The sequence below is a fragment of the Lemur catta genome, chromosome 2 (genome assembly GCF_020740605.2).
Source record: "Lemur catta isolate mLemCat1 chromosome 2, mLemCat1.pri, whole genome shotgun sequence".
Lineage (NCBI taxonomy): Eukaryota > Metazoa > Chordata > Mammalia > Primates > Lemuridae > Lemur > Lemur catta.
The window spans coordinates 117740902-117764868 of NC_059129.1; the positions used below are offsets into that span (position 1 = coordinate 117740902).

The 23967-nt window shown below is 35.1% G+C and overlaps 1 protein-coding gene and 1 non-coding gene across 2 annotated transcripts in view; one reads left to right on the forward strand and one right to left on the reverse strand.

The window, feature by feature from the left end:
- Positions 1-23967, forward strand: part of LAMA2 (laminin subunit alpha 2) — a 554924-nt gene that overhangs the window by 457877 nt on the left and 73080 nt on the right. The window contains exons 41-43 of the mRNA XM_045544336.1: positions 5267-5369; positions 20303-20419; positions 22956-23138. Coding sequence (XP_045400292.1) covers positions 5267-5369; positions 20303-20419; positions 22956-23138 — 403 coding nt within the window. The remainder of the gene's footprint in view (positions 1-5266; positions 5370-20302; positions 20420-22955; positions 23139-23967) is intronic.
- Positions 18689-18792, reverse strand: LOC123633711. The gene has a single exon (XR_006733729.1). It is a non-coding gene; the product is annotated as a U6 spliceosomal RNA (small nuclear RNA).

Sequence of the window (23967 nt, forward strand, 5' to 3'; positions counted from 1 at the left end):
TAGCCAACTGGTGGCTCCTTTTTGCCCACACAGCTGCCCAGTTCATATTCCTGGACTGCGGCTCTGTCTGCACTCTCCTACTCAGAGACTTTCAATGGAGTCAAATTGCTGCCCGATTTCCTTATTCTAACATTCCAACCTTTCAGAAATTGTCTCTGACTTACCTAATGGCCTTATTTCTCCCCATTGCCCTTCACAAACCCTATACTCTTATAGAACTGAAATACTTCCTCTCCCACCCACACATCAAAATTCCCTGCCTTCCTCCTGCCTTTCCTTAAACTGTTTATACTATATCTTCTACATTCACACATATACCCCCTATCTCTTTATATCTGAGCAAGGAGTGGTTGACTAAGGATCAGGGAAGAAATCACTGGCTTCCTGAAAAGCAGGAAAGAAAAGATGCCTGGAAGCAAAAAGCAGGTGATATTCATAAATGCAAGAAGCTAGAAAACAAGCAACAAGGAGGCCTAATCAGTAGATAGTTTTCAGTCAGGACGCAGTTGTGTTGCTGAATGAAGGTGTATGCATCTGATGGAAGGTAAATAAGTTGACAACCATCCAGCCAGACTAATTAGAAAAAAATCAGAAAGGTCACCAATTGCCAAGATCAGGAATAAAAGAGGTAAAGTCACTACAACTTTTGCAGGTAGTAAAAGAAATTAAGAGAATATTATGAACAACTTTATGCCAGTAATTCAACAATTTGGATTCTTTAAAAATCATAAACTACCCCAAACTCATTCACAAATAAATAACCTGGATAGTTTTATATTCATTAAAGAATTGAATTTATAGTTAAAAACCTTCTCACACACAGCCACACACACACAAATTCAGTTCCAGATGACTTGTGAATTCCACCAAACATTTAATAAAGAAGTAATAAATTCTCCCAGAAAACTGAAGGTGAGAAAATACATCCCACTTCATTCTATGAGGCCAGTATTATTCTGATACCAATACCAGACAAGGATATTTCAAAAAAAGAGAATTATAGACCAATATCCCTTATTAATATAGATGCAAAATTTTTTTACAAAGTTATAATAAATTAAATCCAACCATTTATTAAAAGGATTATACATTGTCACTGTGAGGTTAATCCCAAGAATGTAAGATCAGTTTAATATTTGAAAATCAATCAATACAGTTTACCATATTGAGAAACTAAAGAGGCAAACTATACAATCACGTCAATTGATGCAGAAAAAGCATTTAATAAAATCTGACATCTATCCCTTAAAAAGTTCTCAGCATACTAAGATTAGAAGGGAATTTCATCACCTGATAACTATAAAAATTGATTTTTTAAAAAAACTTACAGCTAATATACTTAATAGTTAAAGATTAAATGCCTTCTTCTTAAGGTAAGGAACAAGGCAAAGGATGTCTGCTTTCATCATTTCCATTCAACATTGTACTAGATGTGTTAGCCAGTGCAATAGACAAGAAAAAAGAAATAAATGGCATCCAGATTGGAAAAGAAGTACAACTGTCTTTAATCACAGATACCATGGCAGTCTAAGCATAAAATTCAATAAGATCTATAAAAAAAGCTACTCTAATAAGTGAATTTATACATGTTATAGGATATGACATCAGTATGTAAAATCAATCATATTACATACTGGCAAAGAGAAATTGGAAGTTGAAATTACAAGAATATTATTTATAATAGCACCAAAAATATGAAAGACCCATACACTGAATAATACTGAAAGAAATTAAATAATACCTAAATAAATCAAGACATATACCATGGTCATGGATCAGAAGTTTCAATATTCTTATAATGATAATTTTATACATATTGATCTACACATTCAATAAAATCCCAATAAAAATACTAGCAAGCTTTTTTCTAGAAATTGACAGCTGTATTTTAGAATTCATATGGAATTGAAAAGAATAAAAATGTTGGAAGAGTTATACCACCTGACCTTAATACTTACTATAAAGCAATAGTAACCAGACAGTGTGGCACTGATATAAATATTAACAAATAGATCATTTAAATGGAGTAAATAGTCAAGATATAGATCCAGACACATATGGTCAATTGATTTCTGACAAAAGTACAAAAGCAATTCGTCTATTCAACAAATACTACTAGAGGAATTGGATATCCATTTGCAAAAAAATGAGCTTCAGTCTGTATCTTGTACTACATTCCAAATTTAAAATAGATAATAAAGTTAAGTGTATAACATAAAAATATAAAACATCTAAAAATATATGAGAAATCTTTGTGATATTGGGTAAAGCAAAGATTCTTAGATACAATACCAAAAGCAGGGTCCTCAAAAGGAAAAAATTTGATACATTAAACTTCACCAAAGTTGGCAATTTCTGCCCTTCAAAAAATACTTTTAATCAATGAAAAGACAAGCCACAAACTTTATATTACACACCCAAAAAATGGCTTGTATCCAGATTATGCATAAATATCCTTCAAAACTCAATAGTAAGGATAACCCAATAAAAATTAAACAAAAGATTTAAGCAGATACTTCACCAAAGAAGATGGCAAATAAGCACGTGAAAAGACCATTAGTCATTAGGAAAATTTGAACTATAAACCAAAATAATGACCTATTAGAATGTCTGCAATTTAAAAAGACCAACTGTACCACATATTAGCAAGGATGTAGGCAAATGGAATTCCCATGCACTGCTGGTGGAAATTTAAGTAGTGCAAATACTTTAGAAAACACATTGGTAACTTCTTAAAAACTTAAACATATACATACTGTATGATTCAAGGGAAATGATGGCATATATTCCTACCAAGATGTGTACACGTCCATATGATGAAATACTACTGCCAATAAAAAAGAGATCAAATATTGACAGACACACAACATGGATAAATGTCAAAATTACATTGAGTGAAAGAAGCCAGACAAAAAAAAGGGTACATGTTAAATAATTCCATTTATATAAAATTTGATAAAATGCAGACCTGTAGTAATGGAAGGCAGATAGGTGTTTGTCTGGGGATGGAGGGAAGACAAGGAAGAATGAGGGAGGGATTAAAAAGAAATGATGGATGTGTTCTCCACCTCGATTGCGGTGATGGTCTCGTGGGTGTATGTAGGTCAAAACCTATTAAATTATAAATTTTAAGTATGTGCAGTTTATTTATGCCAGTTATACCTCAATAAAGCTGTTGAAAAAGTGTGAAAAAGTAAAAAAAAGTTAACATTGGTCCTCTCTGCTCAGGGTCCCTCAATTATTTCCACAGCTCAGACTTTAGTCTCTTACAGTGTCGTGTGGCCCGTCTTCCTCTCTTCTCTCTCCCTCTTCCCTTTACTGTCTTATTCACAGTAAATCAACTCCTCTCCCTCCCTTAACCTCAGGTCTCATTTTACACATCCAAGGTTAACTTTAAGATTGTGATTTTTAAATGCTTGTCAGATCATGTTTTATAAAGTAATACATATTTTATAAGAAAACAATTATGTTTTAATATAAAATAATTTTTATTAAAAGGTATTCACACCCAAAGGCTATGGGGAAAGCTGTTTTCTTTTTTCTTTTCTTTCTTTTTTCTAGTTTTATTTAGTGTTATAAATAATCCATATTATCTTGATGATGCAGGAGTACCAACCTTAGTTATTTTCCTACAATGATGTATGACATCCACTGAGCCCTGCTTACCCCTGTATATTTTACCCCTAAATTGATTTAGACTCTTGAGCTTTACAATTTTTTCTCTTTACTTTTTAGAGTTTTCTCTTCTCTTTCCTCATTGTCAGATAGATTGTCAGCCGACACTTCTGCTGTATTCATGTGTCTATTTAGAGAATCTTCATGCTACATTTGTGGTTTCCTGTCTCTAATCTGTTTTGATTCAGAAAAGCTATAACCAAGGGAGTAAGAACAGTGTGTAAATTTGGAACAAATATAGAATCCGAGTAGGTAACCAGAGACTTACTTTCCTGAGTAAAGTGCACTGGATTTGTGCCATTAATTTTGACACTGTTACTTTTTTTTCTAAAATAAATGATACTTATGTGATATTACTGTATCTAATTCCCAGGGGAAACTATAGGACTAAGAATGCCTGTGTTCCCAGTGGAAGACATCATCAATTTTCCATAGAATAATTTGCCAAGGTTGTCTTTTGCAAGAATTATGTACAGTATCCCTTTTTATTTATGTAGATGTTTGCAATATGTCCTTTTGTAGATATCATAGTATTGTACAATCAATCTGTTCTGTGAGCAATAGATTATTTAAATGAAAGCTGTTGGGCTAACACATTAAAATAAATTTGACCACAGCAGTACCAAGTCTTGTAATCTCTCCTAGTTTAATGCTCAAATAATGTGACTGATAAAAATGATGTAACTAAGGCACTGCAGATGTCATTAAAGAGTGTTATGTCTGGGATAACCTGAGTTCAGATTTATTACTTGAACAGTATTTAGCATTCTCCAGCCCTTCTTGCACCCTGCAATACTTTTCCAATTTAAAATTTACACATAAGATCCTGTTTGATTTATCTCTTGGTATACATGACTTATGTAATGATTGCTGAGGAGCAAACACTATTAAAATGGGTAACTAGACATTCAAGTTAAACATTCCTTTTCCCATATCATTCTATTATCTTTGTGTCACCTTTTTTAATCTAAGCCTCAACAAATACATCTTTGCCAGGAGATGATTGTGGCTCAGAGACTGTCATTTACAAGATTGTGTTTTGCCATAGTACTTTGAGATGCATTTTAAAAAGGAGTAGCGTTCTTTCTCATTTCAGCCCCTAGGGGATACAGGAAACACTCCCCACTCCACAACTAGAGTGAAGGTGCTTATGGATAAAATCAGTGGATGTTTTTAGTTCTTAATTTGCTTGACTTCTGGAGTACTTGGTAATACCGACCAGTTATGTCCTGGCAACACTGCCAGCCATTATGCATTGAGTCACTTCTGTGTCTCTTACTTTCCATAATGTCACGCTCTCTTAATTTCTCCTTTTTCTCTCTGGAGTCTTCTCCACCTTGCCAGTCCCACTTTCTCTGCCTGCCCCGTAAACATCGAAGTTCCTAAGAATTCTGTTTTGGACCACATTCTCATCTCCCAATAAACACTCTCAACTTTAATTACCAACTATGTGCTGGTAATCTGTTGATAATTCCAAATCTGCAGCCCAGAACTCTTTCTGAAGTAAACTCTGTGTACCAGCTGCTTTCTGGATACCTCCAACTCATTTTTCTATGGTTTTAAACATGTGACGCTTTTTTTCTGTCCACAGGCAATAGGTCCTCAGGGTTTATTAAAGGAAGATGCCAAAGGCTCTCTTCAGACAAGCTTTGGGGTTCTTAATGAAGCCAAGAAGTTAGCAAATGATGTAAAAGGTTAGTGTGGCCAGTTTTCTTCTAATGTTTAGTTTAATTGCATTGTAATTGGTAGGATATTTTATCACACTATTGGAGAATTTAATTGTTTTAGCATAATTTTTATGATTATTCTGTAATCTGGATTTAATACAAGTAAACTTTCTTACCAGTTTTACAAAATTTTGTCTTCATATCTCATTTTGCATTGGGTATATTTCATAATTTTTAAGCCTAATTTCTATAGCATCACTTCACTGATTTCTAAAGTATAGTGACTCTTAGTGTGATAAGTTTTTAAGGATACCAAACTCCACTGTTTTTAGCTTCAGAAATGAAAGTCACAAAGGAATGTGTCAGCCTGGTGTGGTGTAAATGTCATTGTTAAACTTTCAGTTTTGTTAGTGGGTCCCATTTTTTGAAAAGTCTCCAGATCTTTTTAATACACTTTTGTCTTAAATTTTATTCCTAATTTAAGTATCAAAGTACATAAAATATCCACCCTGATGTATTATGGGTTTTGTGTTAAGAATATATTAGTGAACATGACTGCTCTCTATACAAGCTGTTATGTTTATTATTTCGTTCAAGTATCTCTTGTTTCTCGTTTGAATTGCCTCCTGTTTCTCTCTCCAGTTTCATTTCTTACCATTTTCTGGCTTGTATCCATTTTCCCAACCTTACCTAAATATTCATGGTCCCTCCAAAACATGCTACTATGTTAAGATTAATGTTTTCACAGTATTACTCCTTCTCCTTAGAATGCCTCATCCTCCATCCCTCTTCTTTATCTAACTATCTTCTACCAGACCTTCTAGATTTAGCTCCAATGCCATCATCTGTGGAAACCTAATGCTACATCTGATTTATATGCTCCATCTCTCTGTATACCTTTCTCATGGATTTTTCAAACCACTACAACCATGGAATACTTAATATGCTGTCTTCTTTTACTTTTTTGACATTTTTTATCGATACATACTAGATGCACATATTTTAAGTATTCCATCTTCTTGAAAAAAGACACAGGATCTTTTTAACTTTGTATTTCTAGTACATATCATAGTGACTAGCTCAAATTCAGAAACAATTATTTTTTAAATAAAGGAATGATGTTGGTCTTTACTTACCTTACATTTCTTAGAAAAAGAGGAAGTTTAAAAATCATTTGTATTGGGGCCAGGCATGGTTGCTCACACCTGTGAATCCCAGCACTTTAAGAGGCAAAGATAGGAGGGTTGCTTGAGTTCAGGAGTTTGAGACCAGCCTGGGCAACATAGCAAGACCCCATCTCTACAAAATATGTTTTAACAATTAGCCAGTCATGATGGTGCACACCTGTAGTCCCAGATTCTTGGGAGGCTGAAGCAGGAGGATTGCCTGAGCCAGAAGTTCAAGGCTGCAGTGAGTTATGATCACACCATTGCCCACTAGCCTGGGCAACAGAGGTGAGACCTTGTCTCTAAAAAATAAATAAGTATTAACTAATTAAAAAATGTATATTTGGTGTGCTTTGGTCTCCAGTAGAGGCTTATATGGAACTATAATTTCTATCTTCATTATAAATGGCACTTTGATAGTAAAATGCTTTGGACTGGACTATGTATTGCAGGTGAAATAAAACTCCCTACGTACATAATTCTGCGTAGGAGGTAGCTCTTATTGCAACCTGAAGAGTGATTCTAAAGTGCCAAAAGCTGTTTTCCTATTGGACAAGTGGACTCGATTCCAGTACTCTGTGGTCACTCCTTCCTCACTGATATCCTTGCCCAGAGCTAGGACTAGGAAGTGAGTGAGGTCAGTCATAAAAGTGCAGGTGCAGATCCTGCCTTTAAGACTTTTTTATTTTGTTCATTGTGCATCTTGTTTTATGCATTAATTTTGATTTTTAAAAATATTACAATAAAATATTTTCATCTTGACTACTGAGTTTTTTGGGTGTTCCTTTAAATTTCATACCTGAGCTGAGCACCTCACTCATCCTATGCCCAGCTCTGCTCTTGCCTCTATTTCCCCACAAATAGTGGAATTATGAAAATGAAGAAAGAATTCCATTCTTAGGCATTTTTCCAATGGAAAAAGAAATCTAAGGACAGGCATGGTAGAAAGGGTTAGGAAACAGAAATGTTCATTAGTTTAAGTGTCTTTTTTTTGTAGTTAAGGTAGTACATTATTTAAAGTAATGAAAACCCACAAACTACTCAGGTAATAATTCCTCCAGAAAACCAAGCCAAGGCTATGACGGAAATGGGAATGTTTTCTTGCTACATTATGACATTCCTCTGATTTGTGGCCAATTACACAGGTTATAAAATGGCTGTTAATCAGGGAAATGACATATATTACCATCAGGAACTGCTGAAATAGGCCCTACAGAGCAAAACTCTTGACAGCAGCTATTAAAATAGAGATTTAGTCATTTCTCTCTCTATGGTGCCTGGAGTTAGAAGGAATAAAAATGGTGGGGCCAGTATCCCCTCCATATTTCTAATTTGTTGCTTGGTTCAATTCAGTACAGTTCAGGCAGTCCATGAGCTTTAGTTATGAATGACTTAGTGCTGCTCCCTGCCATTTTTATGCTGTCCTTGCCTTGAGGGAGTCTGAACTTGCCAGGAGCAATTTGTTTGGCTTTTTAATTTTTGAATATACATGTGTTAAAAGTAAATTTGCCCTTGTGCGAGTTCGAGATTTGAAGCCAGTCTACATTGCACTGATTGAATGTCTGTGGAGATAAAAATCATTTTGTTGGTGGATATAAGGCTTGCTACAAATTGGTGATGGAAAGAGTCAGAAGATGAATTAATACCACCAGGTATTACCACTACTTTGCAGAGGGACAAGACATTTTTTCAGTAAAAATAGCCAGTTGAGGTTTTCATGGAATGTGTACAAGGCAAGGAAGAATTAGAGGATGACATATTAAAAGTCTGAGAATACTAAGATTTTAAAATTATACACCTTATCTCATATAAATTAACTTTTCAATTTTATTTCCTTCTCGATTTGCCCCTAATTTTTGTCTCTGACCAAGATAAGTGAAAGTAGATAACATTTCTATAAAATGGGTAATGCCCACATGAAATAAAAAGGTCTATTCCCAAGCCCAAGAATAATGAATCAGTGTATTGTTTGACATATGGTGCTAACACACAGAACAGTACCAAGCATTACTCCAGTCATTAATTTTGATCAGACCGGTTGACACTTTCCTTCTATACTGTGGTCTTTTGAACAGTTAGTCAGAAAGGTTATGAGATCATGGATATAATATAATTGCAATTAATCTGTTGAGATTCTATTATTATTTTATATTAGAAAAAGAGAATAAACAGGAATACTGCAGTGCTATTAAACCAAAGTATGATACAAGAGTTAAATTTTGACTGAGGCATTATTTTTCATTAAAGATATACTCCTTTTGCATTTACGTGCTACCTTTTGTCTGAATCAGCCTTTCCATAGACAGGCGTGTGAAAGACAGAGTCTGCTCCATTGACAAAAACAACTTTAGACTAAATGGATGAAATTAAGCCTGAGTCCCTGGTCTACCGTCGTCTGGCAAACAAACCAGTCTTTTCCCATTGAAATTGCTGATCACTCATGCAGAGTTTTGGTTCCTCCTTTGGAGTTGAACAGTGAAAATCAAGAAAATAAAACTGGGGTATATTTGGATTAGAAAGAAAAATGAAAAATGGCAAAATAGTGGCAAATAAAGAGAGGCAAAAGAGCTTCCCTAAGAGTGAGACGTAGCTTGTCTTATCCAACCCCACCATGTGAGTAGGGAACAAGAAGCAAACTTTCAGAACGTTCCTCTCTATCATCTTAGCAAAAGACAAAGACCTGTGTGATAAAAATGGGGGTTGCAGCTATTTAATATAAATTCATCTGGGCTTTGTTGTTTGTCCAGAATCAGAATCTGTGATTCTGTGGGTTTTTATACAAGTAAATTTGTCTAAACTCGAGATAAACATACATGTCTTCAAGAGCTTGGCAGATAACATAAAGAATGGTGACACCTGTATTAAACCAGAGAGCACTTGTCTCATTTAAAGGTATTCAAATTCAATTTCCTTGCTAGCCCAAACAAAACAAGTCTGCAGGCCCATGGTCCGCATATTCTGGAGGAACCAGACGTGGGTGTTGCTATCTAGTCATTTTAGTTTGTCACTCTACTGGCTCCAGAGGAATAGCCCCTCTATCCTAATATCCTAAATCTTTGAAGAACTTGCTACCAGACAAGAACCCCTCCCCTCCTTTCCTGAGGCATCTACTGTGACCCTCCACCAGGAGGAAGAACGTATGCAAAGCACTGTGCCCATTGCGAACCAGATCTAATTGGGCACTTTCAGATCAGAACAGGGTTGCTCAGTAACATGCCTCCCTATAAAACACAGTGATCTCTGAGGTGCCCATGTACCTCAGTATATATGTCTGTGCAAAATAGGTAATCGTATATAGGACACATCCCAAATGTGTGACAGCTACCAGGTAAAGGGAGGCGTAACAATCATGAAAGAAGGCTAGAAGTAAAAAAGGTTAAAGAAATAATGTCATCCCTAATCATTGTCACTAAACTCAGTGATTGCCTACATAATGCAAAGAATTGGAGGAATTTAAAAAAAAAAGTTGGAAACACTGGGTATAGCAACCTCATCAAATTCTTTTTATTTTATTTTATTTTATTTTATTTTATTTTATTATTATTTTTTTTTTATTTCAGCTCATCATGGGAGTACATAAGTTCAGGTCATATACATTGTCCTTGTCCTGCCCATCCCCCCGAGTCAGAGTCCCAAGCGCGTCCGTTCTCATTCTCCAGACAGTGCGCCTGGCACTCGCCATGTATTCATACCTCGATCCCCTCCCCCCCCACCTCCCCGGGTCTGCACCTTCAAGCATGACCATTCCCCAGAGGGTGCACAATGCACTCGTCATGTAGGCATACACCCATCCCCTCCCCCCACCCCCCCCATCCCAGTCTGATATCCAGTTGGTATCCTTCCCCGATGTACATTTAGGTGATGATCAGGGAAACCAGTTTTCTGGTGAGTACATGTGATGCTTGTTTTTCCATTCTTTGGATACTTCACTTAGTATAATGGGTTCCAGCTCTCTCCAGGAGAACCAAAGAGATGTCGTATCATCGTTATTTCTTATAGCTGAGTAGTACTCCATGGTATACATATACCACAGTTTCCTAATCCATTCGTGGATTGATGGGCACTTGGGTTGTTTCCACATCTTTGCGATTGTGAATTGTGCTGCTATAAACATTCGAGTACAGGTGTCTTTGTTAAAGAATGACTTTTGTTCTTCTGGGTATATGCCCAATAATGGAATTGCTGGATCAAATGGTAGGTCTACTTGAATCTGTTTAAGGTATCTCCATATTGCTTTCCATAGGGGTTGCACTAGTTTGCATTCCCACCAGCAGTGTATGAGTGTTCCTGTCTCTCTGCATCCACGCCAACATGTGTTGTTTTGGGATTTTTTGATAAAGGCCATTCTCACCGGAGTTAAGTGGTATCTCATTGTGGTTTTGATTTGCATTTCCCTGATGATTAGGGATGTTGAGCATTTTTTGATACGTTTTTTGGCCATTCTTATGTCTTCTTTTGAAAATTTTCTATTCATGTCCTTTGCCCATTTTTTGATAGGATTGTTTGATTTTTTCTTGCTGATTTTCCTGAGTTCTAAATAGATTCTTGTTATCAGTCTTTTATCTGATGTGTAGTATGCGAAAATTTTTTCCCATTCTGTAGGCTGTCTGTTTATTTTCGTGACTGTTTCTTTGGCTGTGCAGAAGCTTTTTAATTTAATCAGGTCCCATTCGTTTATTTTTGTTGTTGCTGCAATTGCCTTAGGGGTTTTCTTCATAAATTCTTTGCCTAGACCAATGTCTGTGAGAGTCTTTCCTACATTTTCTTCTAGAATTCTAATCGTTTCCCATTTAAGGTTTAAATCTGTTATCCACCGTGATTTGATTTTTGTGAGAGGTGAAATCTGTGGGTCCTGTTTCAGTCTTCTACATGTGGCTATCCAGTTTTCCCAGCACCATTTATTGAATAGAGACTCTTGTCCCCAGAGTATGTTTTTGTCTATTTTGTCAAAGATTAGATGGTTATATGAGGATGGTTTTATATTTGGGTTTTCTGTTCTGTTCCACTGGTCTGTGTCCCTGCCCTTGTGCCAATACCAAGCAGTTTTAAGCACCACAGCTTTGTAGTATAGTTTGAAATCTGGCAAATCAATACCTCCCATTTTGTTTTTATTGCTTAAGATTGCTTTTGCTATACGGGGTCTTCTCTGTTTCCATACAAAGTGTATAATTATTTTTTCTAAATCTGTGAAAAATGATGTTGGTAATTTAATAGGAATTGCATTGAATCTATAGATTACTTTGGGTAGTATAGACATTTTAACGATGTTAATTCTTCCAATCCATGAGCATGGTATGGATTTCCACTTATTTACGTGTTCTGCAATTTCCTTCCTTAGCGTTTCATAGTTCTCTTTATAGAGGTCCTTTACCTCTTTAGTTAAATATATTCCTAGATATTTTATTTTCTTTGTTGCTATTTTGAAAGGTATTGAGTCCTTAATTTGGTTCTCCGATTGAATGGTATTGGCATATATGAATGCCTCTGATTTGTGTGTATTGACTTTGTAACCTGAGACATTACTGAATTCGTTAATTAATTCCAGGAGTCTCTTGGTTGAGTCCTTGGGGTTTTCCAGATACAACATCATATCATCAGCGAAGAGTGAAAGTTTGATCTCTTCTGTCCCTATTTGGACACCTTTGATTCTGCTCTCTTGTCTGATAGCTCTCGCAAGGACTTCCAATACAATGTTGAAAAGTAATGGGGACAGTGGGCAGCCTTGTCTGGTTCCAGTTCTGAGTGGGAATGCTTTCAATTTTTCCCCATTCAGTATGATGTTGGCTGTGGGTTTGTCATATATGGCTTGGAACATAAAAGGAGAAATCACAACAGAAGCCACAGAGATCCATGACATTATCCATGAATATTACAAAAATCTTTATGCACACAAATTGGAAAATGAGGAGGAAATGGACAAATTTTTAGAAACACACAGCCTTCCCAAGCTCAATCAGGAAGAAATAGAATTCCTGAATAGACCAATATCAAGAACTGAAATTGAAACAGCAATAAAAAACCTTCCCAAAAAGAAAAGCCCTGGTCCAGATGGGTTCACACCTGAATTTTACCATACATACAAAGATGAACTGGTGCCCATCCTACATAAACTATTCTTCAATATTGAGAAGGATGGAATTCTCCCCAACACATTCTACCAAGCCAATATAACATTGATACCAAAACCAGGAAAGGATGCAACAAAAAAAGAAAACTACAGACCAATTTCTCTCATGAACGTAGATGCAAAAATTCTCAATAAAATCCTAGCAAATCATATCCAAGTGCTGATTAAAAAAATAATTCATCACGACCAAGTAGGCTTCATCCCAGAGATGCAGGGGTGGTTCAACATACGAAAATCTATAAATGTAATTAACCACATAAATAGAAGCAAAAATAAAGACCATATGATCCTCTCAATAGATGCAGAAAAAGCATTTGACAAAATTCAACACCCTTTTATGATAAAAACCTCATCAAATTCAATTGGCCGGAGACCAGTAGAGGAATACAGTTGTAGATTTGACCTACCTTTCTTCCTTGCTCAAGTGCGCTTTATTTTGTTTTTTTCAGGATCTCAAGATCTTGCACTGGGTATTTGGGTAGACTTATGAGAGGGGGGTCTTTATAAATCTCAATATTAAGAAGACAAAAGATTATATAAGTGGATATAAAAGTATAGTGACTTGAGTGAAACTGTACCTCTTATGTTCTTAAAATATCCAAAGATGAAATATAATATTGAATATAATAAAATGAATGCAATAAAATGTATAGAGTCATCATATATTATATGATTTAGTAAAGTTGGCCACCTCTCATACAAAAAAACATAATCATTTAAGTGAAACACTAACATTTTGAATAAACTATTAAATCATTTTTTATTTTACTTCTCTCATAAAATTGATAAAAATTCTACACAAGATTATAATATAGTCATCCAGAATGAACAAAAAGGCAAGTAAATTATTTTGTTCATCTCTATTTCTGTCTTTTTGTTGTCCTTTGTTTTGCAAAATACTTTCCTCTGCTTCACAACTTTGTTATTTTTGACTCCTCTCTCTGTATCACCTTCCACATCCAGTCTGTCTCCAAATCCTGCCAAATCTTTTTTTCCTCTCATTTTTCAGATCTGTCCTTTTTGTTTCCACAATCAGTGCTACTGCCATATAACTAATCTGCTACCCCGTCATCATAAGTTTGTATGACAGCAAACTCACAGCTATTCTTCTCTTGCGCCTATGCACAACTCCCAGAATGATCTTTCTTGAAATGTCAAATCTGCCCCTGCAACAGAATATAAACTGACTCTCGTTCTAGGGCTGCTACTTATGGTTGTACAGGTAGACCACAGCACAACTCCAATGGACATCATTTACATGTGGTGTCATTGTAAATTTACTATGAAAATTTTCCAGCAGATGCTAGTAGTGTCTTGAGGAATGGATGGAGTTTTCAAATGTGCACCAAGGTGCTATGTGACCCAGGGTTTATTGCTGTATAAAATCTGGACACTTGATTGCTCCTTAGGCCAAAGGTCCTCCATGAACTTCCTCCCTCCCAGTGAGCTGCTCAGGGACTCCAGCGCCATACGTACACACTCCCCTCTCCACCCTTATCCCCTTTATCATCTCTGAAGTGGAAATAATGATGCCTATCACATGGGGAAGTTGTGAGGAAAAAATATTATATCATATATAATTATTTAGGGTCCCAGCTTGCTATTTGAGGCAAGATTTATGGGATCTTCTCCATGTAAAAATCTAGATTTGTCTCCTCAGTTGCCTCAGTGACTGGTCTTAAGCCATTGACACATCAGAGACAATGGACCTTTCTGATTCTGAGAGTGTTGTGTTTCTATTTATTTTTTAATTTTAAGCAATTTTTGCAAAACAATGAACAAAGTTTCTAAATGAAATAGTACCAAAAGACTTGAATAAAAGTGGTAGCTTGCTGTCTCAGCCCCATCAAAGCCTGCCTCTCCCTAAAGGTATTCACTCTAAACCCTCATAGCTGTTCCCTGCTGGAATGTATCTTCCTTACATAACTAAAATATGTTTATAATGTTATTTATTGATGCTTTGATTTAATAAATTATCTCTTGATGTCATTATAATTGGTGAGGAGGGAGTAGGCATATAAAAAAACTAATATTTTTTCCTCACAACTTCCCCATGTGATAGGCATCATTATTTCCACTTCGGAGATGATAAAAATGAGATTCAGAGAGGTTAGGTGAACTGTTCCAAGTCCCACAGCAGGTATATAGTGGAGTTGACAACTTAGCACAAGGTCATCTGGCTCCAAAGCTGATGCTTTTAACCACTGCTGGACAAAAACACTGAGCTTCTGCCATCGTCCAGAAGGTGGTATGTCAAAATCCATGGCCCTAAAAAAAGCTTGATAAATGAATGAGTGAGTGAATACTTAAGAATAGCAGAAATCACTCATTACCTGGAAGGTCAAAACCAGGGTTTCCACAGGACCCCATCCAGATGCCAGGTCTATTCAAACTTTCTGCTTCAGAACCACAGATAGAAAGACTGCAGAGATTAACCTACTCTGCAATTCGGAGGGAGCCTCTAGAATGAAAGATGAAGGACATTTGTAAAAAATAGTAGTTATGTGAACTAACTAAATTTTTTCTCCAAGGAAATTTTAAAGAGAGGATATTCTTTCATTTTTTTGGAAAAGGGGCAAATGAGAAATGATAAGTCTGAACAAGTAGTAGTTCATAAGACGAATGTCATGAAAGTGAAAAAGTCCTTTGCAAATGTTATGTATTAATAGGTGGCAATTTAGCAGTAGACTCTATTTAACTAGATCCTTTCAAAAGTAATAGCAGTTCTATTAACTTCACCCTTGTGGATGGGGAATTCACTCAGGGCATTTATTTGTGCCCTGTTCATATTAATAAAAACAAAAATTATATCTGAGGAATTTGACTGGATGGAATTGAATAGTCAAATTAAACATTTTCATTAAAATTTATAAAATCATCCTGATATTTAGTTGGAAAGTGAGGGATATATATAATACATATCCTTAGGAAATAGGAAAAGGAAATAAACTTGGGTTCTGGACCAAGTAGTTTAAATGAAGAAGAAAAAAGTCATAAATAACATTATTAAAAACTGGTAAAAACAAACCAGCACAATTATCAAACCAATGTGAATGCATTACCTTCTACTAAATAACTATGGCAAATCTACTACTATCTTATACATCTTCCAATTTAGTTCATATACCAGTTATATGAAGGATGATGCTATTTTCATTTTACACATGTAAAAAATGGACAGAAATGACAATTGAACCTGCATCTTCCAACTTGGAGTCCCTATAATGAGTTCATTTCACCACACTACTTTTTGATGACTAGAATTTTATAAAAGAAGGCATTATTAATGATCAAAGAAATAATGTGTGAGAGCTTTGAGATTTTTCATAGCATAGTTCAATGTTAGAGGGAAGTTCTAATATAACTTAAACCCTAATTTATATTCATATTTAGCACCATGCCAGGTACATGGTAAACATGAGTAACTACTTATTATTAGAAGTGACATACAACTCTATCCAGTGATTTTCATTCTCGATATGTCTATCTTGTACAGTTTCAATGGGCATGTGACAAGGGAAATGATATTTGTCAGCGTGTTTGCAGCCAACCCTTGCTGCTCTGTTGCTTCCCCTCTCTCACTTTAAGAGCCCCGTCTTTCCCAAACTCATTCCAGGACGTTAGTCTTCTACTGTATGAGGAGAAGATGAGAAAGGGAAAGCCAGACCCAAAGAAGTATGTGTGTGTAGCCTTTGAGTTTTGGTGGATGTGATGTTTAGAGAGAAGATAAAATAACTAGGCTACAGGTATTGGGTATGAGAGCTAAAGGGTTAAGGAGAGAGAATCTACAAAATGTAGCTATGGATTATAAATTGGATCTTCTTGCTCTCCAAAACTTACAAGTAAAGAATTAGGTTGGATTTTCTTTCAACTATCAATAGTACTGTTTCTTCAGCCACGTTGTAATTCAAACAGGACCTACCTTTTAGTTATGGATACACTATGCCTTTTATTTAAAACCAGCCTTGGAATGCTTATTTTTCTGTTTTCCTTGCTATTGTTTTGTAAGTTTTCCATTTTAAAATCTGCAATTCTTCTCTGAACACAGTTTCCACTCACTTAATTCTATTTCCAAAGTTGCAAAATGTTTATATTTGGCTCGAGAAATTCCAGAAACTACTTTAGAAAAAAATGATCGGTGTAGGAAAGGGTAAATTAAGAAGGATCAGAGTCAAGTAGCTGAAACATAACAATCAGGATAGAGTCAGAATATGCATATTTTAACTTTCTTATACAGAAAGCATTGAGAATTGAAATTACTGCTTTAGAACTTCAGGGGCAGCAGTAAAAATATTCTTCAGGTCAGTCTTTTTTCTGAATAAGTGGCCTGATTGTTCAACCAGTATTTGCTATCAGAATGTAGAAAATAATATAAGCCCAGGGATGCCCTTTAAATTAATGATTTTCTCCCTGTACATGAATATTTTGCTTGCCAGAACATTTGAATGCTTCATTATTTAAAAAATCAAATCCAATCAAGAAGCTAAGAAATGAAATTTCTACAGTTCCATTTCCTTAATTGATGAAGACTTTCAAGTTAATATAAAAAGAGCAGCCCTTTAATTATTCTTAAAGAATTTGTATAGATATCACAGTCATAATCAGATTGCCTTTATTTCAGAAAGTATACTTTTGATAACCTATCCAAAGATTTTATTTTAGTGAAAACAGTAAAAATAACAGAAGTATTAAAAGAAAGATGAATTGTGATTGACAGAGGAGAAAATTCAATTACTTGGCAAGTATATTTTGAGGAACTAGAATTGAAAATAATAATATATTACTTACTGAAATGGACACATTGATGTTTTAGAGCCATGCTTTTGCTGGAATACTTTATGCTTTGTTTTTCAGTGATGTCAAATCTTTGGCTTGGAACTTAGAAGCAGACACCTTAAACAATGTTATGTGCTTATAAAAGTAGAATCTGTAGTATAATGGTGGTTTAATCAGTCTGCCTATAAAACCCTTTATATGAAACAGAGTGGATCATTAATTAATATGTTTAGTACTCTTCTTCACATCCAGAACACTGATAGTTCAGAATCCTCCATCTATCTGCCTTTCTCTTTGCTATTTTTCCCAAATGCAGGCCAACAAAGGCAAGGGGTGTTCTCCAGCTCCCAGTGTGCTGCACAACTCCCCTACGGAGCTAGATGCGCTTCTTCTCAAGGGGGTGGGCACCCAATCAAATCAAAACTGTTCTGGCTCTATTGTCGGAGGTACCTTCTCTCCTGATCTGCCCTCTCTGGGTACCAGGAAAGTGATGCAAGTAACAGTCTTTGTGTTGGCAAGTAACAAGATGGTAAATAATACTCTTCCCCAGTTCAGGTTACTTAAGTATTTTTTTTTAAATAAAAGAACAGAAATACATACACAGAGAAAACAATTTAACCAGCACAACCAGGTATAAAATGAGAGGTTTTAGTACATCGTCCCTCGTGCCACCATCAACTGCCCCATTCACTTCTAGTTCCTACCCACCATAATTACTGTAAAGGCTTTCTGGTATTTTCTTCTCCACCAAGCTCCCGCCCTGCCAAATTTTTGTATATCTGTCAGCATTACATATGGTGCACCTTGCTTATTTTCATGGAAAAGTTTTAAGGATCTTTTCCTATCCACACCTACTTATCTAATTTTTTTAAAGATTGTATATATACCATTGTGTGGACATGCTATATTGATATAAGCAGTACCCTAATATTGGATATTTTTATTTCCTGTTTTTTCTATTACAAATAAAGATCTGGTAAATTTCTAGCAGTAGAATTACTGGGCCAAATACAAGTCCATTTAAAATTCTAATAAATTTATTAAATTGCTCTTCAAAAAAGGGCTTAAATTTGCACTTCTACCAGCACTCTTGTGAGCACTTGGTATTTATTATAAGACATTTAACTTTCCCCAATCTGATAGATGACAAATGGTATCTCAGTGTTCCTTTGTTTTATAGTTCTTTAACTATGATAATGTGGAGATCTTTATTTTAATTTTATAATTGATTATTTCTATTTTTTTATTGTGAACTCTGTATTTTGACCATTATTTTTAAATATATGGAACACTTTGTACATTTGCCTGTCATTTTTGCATAGACATTGCTAATCTTCTCTGAATGATTCCAGTTTGATTATACATGTTGCTTAGGTAAGGCTCCTCTGATTTCTGAAACTGTGACCAATTTTTTTAAGACAACAATAAAGAAAATGAGAGGGAGACAAAGGGAAGGAGGAAGAGAAGGAAAAAGGTTGAGGGTATGGGTGGGAATAAGCGTAGCACTGCTACTTAATATACTCTACTAATCCCTGGTTTTGACTACCAATCCTTAGTAAAATGAAGTAGTCAGCATAACTTCTGCCATGAAACTGTGTGGTATTTGAATCCCAACTCTGCCATTTAGTAACCATGCGACCTTAGGAAATTTACTTAATTCTCTAAATCTCAAGTTAGAGATTTGTAAATTGGAGATGGTAATAGTATACTAATCATAAGTGTTATTGTTTACATTAAGTAAAACAATCCGCTGAAATTGACAAACAGTAAATGTGGCACATAGCACACACACTCAATCACTGTCACCCATTACTATTACTAAAAATTGACAAGTCCTGTCCAGGAGGGACTAGAGCACCCTCTCTTTCTGGGTCCTTTCTCAACGCCCCTGGTTACTTGGGAACTGTATTTTTTATTTACATTTTGTGTTTCTGTGAGGCTAATTTAAACAATTAGCATGATCTCCCAAAGGAACAAATATTTTGGCATAATAAACTATTAGAAATATATTCAAGAAATGATCTGCTTTATCCAGTCAAGAGAAGGCAATAATATTGTGGGACACAGGATTTTATATATTTTATTTTTTCAGTTCCACTATTCACTAATAAATGATGTAAGAAAAAGAAGATAGATGAACTCCATCTCAATCTTAAGGTTACGTTTGCAACGTGATGCTTACCTAAGTAAGATTTCTAAATTTACGTTCTTATTTCAACAGATTGGATCTTTATTTTCTACTGTTATACTGGAACTATAAACTGCTTAGTTACTATTACAATATAAACTAACCTAAAGTTTAGAGAATGTTAAAACTAGTGGAAAGAAGCTAAAAGATTTAAACCTGTCATATTAAATTATCTATAGCAAATGGTATTTTTGAATATTAAAGAAAGCATACCAAAGTAACAAGAAAAAAACCTATGTAAAGTCTATGTGATGCAATTTGCACAAATACTGTTTTCTCTATGAAAAAATGACAGTTTTATCAGACATGTGCTAATCCAACAATCTGTTTTGGTAATAACATTTTTTAAGTAAGTGAAATTATTGGAGTGATGTCAAGAGGGCATCGTTACAAATGTAAAAAGACTGGTTCTTTGGAGGTTTCTTCTCTATAGGAAACTATCAAATTAAGTCAGGTAAAGATCAGCTACCAAGAAGAAAATGTCATTTTTGACCATTTTCAAGTGTCCAATGGTCATAAAAACACATAGTTTATATTATAATTAAAAATATACTTATGGATAGATGCCAATAAATTAAATACATTAAATCAATTTTCTTGCTTTTTACTAATTTTATATTAAAATAACCTGAAATTGCACTGCCAGGTATAAGCTCATAGATTATTAAGATTGTTTTATCCTTTTTTTGTTTTCTGTTCACAGAAAATGATGACCGTCTAAATGGCTTAAAAACCAGGTTAGAAAATGCTGATGTTAGAAATGAGGATCTCCTGAGAGCTTTGAATGACACTTTGGGAAAGTTATCAGCTATTCCAAATGGTAAGCATTCAGGGCACGGCAAACTGTGTGAGCTGACCTGAACTTTTGAAGAATGGTGTTAACTTTTACAACTTTTTCTTTCTTTTTTAAATACAAAATATTAAGGGAGTACAAATGTTTTTCTTACATGGATAGCTGTTATAATGCTTAAGTCAGGGATATTAGTGTACCCATCACCCGAATAGTGTCCATTGTACCTGTTAGGTAGGTTTTTCCTCCCACCCTCCTTCCCCCTACCCCCTTCTTGATTTCCAATGACTTTTACTTCTCTCTGTGTCCATGTGTACCCATCGATTGGTTCCAAATTATTAGAGATTACACATGGTGTTTTTTTTTCTATTCCTAAGATACTTCACCAAGGATAATGGTCTGCAGTTTCATCCAAATTGCTGCAGAGTCATTAATTCATTTATTTTTATGGCTGAGTAACACTCCATGGTATATATACACACCACATTTTGTTAGTCCATTCATAAATTCATGGGCACTTAGGTTGAATCAACTTAGGTTGATTCTTTGCAATTGTGAATTGTACTGTGATAACCATTTGAGTTCAGTTGTCCTTTTGATAAAATGACTTTTTTCCGTTGGGTAAATACCCAATAGTGGGATTGCTGGGTCTAATGATAGCTCTATATTTATTTCTTTGAGAAATCTACTTACCGTATTCCACAGACATTGTACTAATTTGCAGTCCTACCAACAGTGTATAAGCATTCCTTTCTCTCTGCATCCACACCAGCACCTATTGTTTTCTGACTTTTTAATAATAGCCATTCTGAGAGGGGTATCTCATTGTGGTTTTAATTTGCATTTCCCTGATGATTAGTGATGTGTAGCATTTATTTATATGTTTGTTGGCCATTTGTCTATCTTATTTTGAAAAACTTCTGTTCATGTCATTTGCCTACTTTTTAATGGAGTTGTTTGTTCTTTTCGTGCTGGTTTGTTTAAGTTCTTTGTTGATACTGGTTATTAGCCATTTATTGGATGTATAGTTTGCAAAATAGTTTCTCCCATTCTATAGATTCTCTATTTGCTTGGTTGATTATTTCCTTTGTACAGAAGCTTGGATGTTCATGTACTTGATATAAAATGATATAGTATTTGCATATAACCTATACCCATCCTCCCATATACCTAATATAACGTAAATGCTATTTAAATAGTTGTTATACTACATTATTTAGGGAATAATGACAAGAAAAAAAGTCTTTACATGTTCAGTAGAGATTCAACCATCCTTTTTTCTCCAAAAATATCCAAATATCCCAATACCTGAGGGTGGTTGAATCCACAGATAATGCTGAACCCAGGGATATGGAAGACTGACTGCACTTTCTTCTGTGTTTTAACCCAAGAAATCTTGTATTAGTGGGAAAGAATAAGCTCATATAGGCACTATTCTCTAAAATACTGATGTACTGCCCCAAAGTCACAGTTTATTGTAGTACCTACAGTAATACATGAGACCAACTGCCCTTCTCTCTTCACAAAGTTCAATTCCTTAGTTCGTTAGCTATTTCAACTTTCAAAAACATAAGTGGCCAAGCCATATCTGTAATATCTTCCTACCTATTAAAACTGCTTGAAATTATTGCCTGGTGCTAGTTCCTGAAAGCATGTATTGTTTTAGGGATATTGTTTTTGCTATTTTTATATTTTTAATAATAACAAAGATTACAAACACTTATAGAGTGCTTACTTGTTATGCTTATGTTAAGTGTATACAATCCTCATAGTAATCCTACAAAGCAGGTAGCATTATTATCCCCATCTTATGGGTGAGAAACTGAGACTCAGGGTACTGAAGACCATTGTTAAAAGTGGCATATATGAGATTTGAACCCCGCAGTTTGACGTCAGAGACTGTGGTCTTAAACACTAACCTGCACACACAAGTAGGCATCTATATGTACAATATATGTTCTATACACAAATTATGATTAAGAGACAAGTGCACACACTTATCCAACACAGGAAATTTAAACTTTAAATGTTTGTTACTTTTCTAACATTAAAAAACATGAGTAACTTTTTAGATTTTTGTTACCTCTTGCGTAGTATAAGTACATTGAAAATTTCCAATGCTGTAAATAAATATAAATACACAAACACATGGTCTAACATATTTGAAAAAGTCTATCTGAAAATGTCAATGCATTCATTCCCCCCGCCCCTGCAGAAATGCAGATTAAATCTTAACCCTAGTTTTGATGATGCACATGTGAATAAATTTCTCTCTTTAATATATTCAGCAGCAAATCACAATATGACCTTACACAATGAAATTTCGAATAATCACTTTGCTACTTTACGAGCTAATCAGGTATTCACAGCAAAAGTCCCTGAGAAAATTTAATTTAGCTAAAAAATTTGCTTCATTTGCAACACCTGAATGAGACAAAGTTCAGCCTTTTCCCTTTGTAAATGTGTCCCTGAGGTCAGCCAACCGCAGCCTCACTTTGGTAAGCATGGATTAAGCCACTAATTCCAGACCCGTTGTTTTGTTTCTCACACCCTCATCTGCTGACAGACACAGTCACTAAACTGCAAGCTGCTAAGGACAAAGCCAGACAAGCCAACGACACAGCTAAAGATGTCCTGGCACAGATTAAAGTGCTCTACCAGAACCTTGATGGCCTGAAGAAAAATTACAATCAACTAGCAGACAGCGTAGCCAAAACGAATGCTGTGGTGAAAGATCCTTCCAAGAACAGTAAGATCTCCTTTTTCACTGTAATGATGTCATTTATTTCCTCACACTATAAAAGGATCCTAGACTCATAAATGTTAGAGCTGGAAAAGACCCTCACAGTGGTGTAGTCTGCCGTCCTCATTTCACGGACTGGGCTCAGGAATTGGGTGTCCTGCAGTCCCAGGACTAGCATCCAAGTCTCCCAGCTCTGTTCCGGTCCTTTTTTCATCTGAATTTTGTCCAATCAAAGGGAGATGAGGAATTCTTAAGGTCTGCATGGTATTTAGTATAGTAATGCCAAATACTTTTTAACCCATTAATATAATTAAAAATACAGTTGTGCTTGGGAAATTATATTTTCAGAATTGGCCAAGTTTCATGGAACATAGAGGTTAAGGAACACACTCATTAGCAGGCCTGTTAGGACAGGGTATGAAAATAGGATGGACTTGAAATGTATCATCATTTGAATATCTTGATATTTTATTATTTAGATTCCAGTTATTGAACATTTCCAGAAAATAAAAATAAAGCATTTATCTAGTTTATAAAGAAGACCATTTCTTCACATCAAATTCTATAGACTTAATAAGGATTTACTGAGAAAATCTGGGAGAACTTACTATAATAATAATTTATATAATTAATTAAATATAGACAATAAACATTAGGATTCTTTTATGTATTTTTTTCTTTTCTATCAAGTGATAAGAAGTTATCTTGGCACACAGTTTCACCAAAGGAGGTGCTTGAGTTTTTGTACTTTTCATTTTCAAGAGACTAGCCCTCTTTATATACCAACATTTTCATTGGGTGTCAAAATATTAGTAGAGTATAAAAACAAAAACAA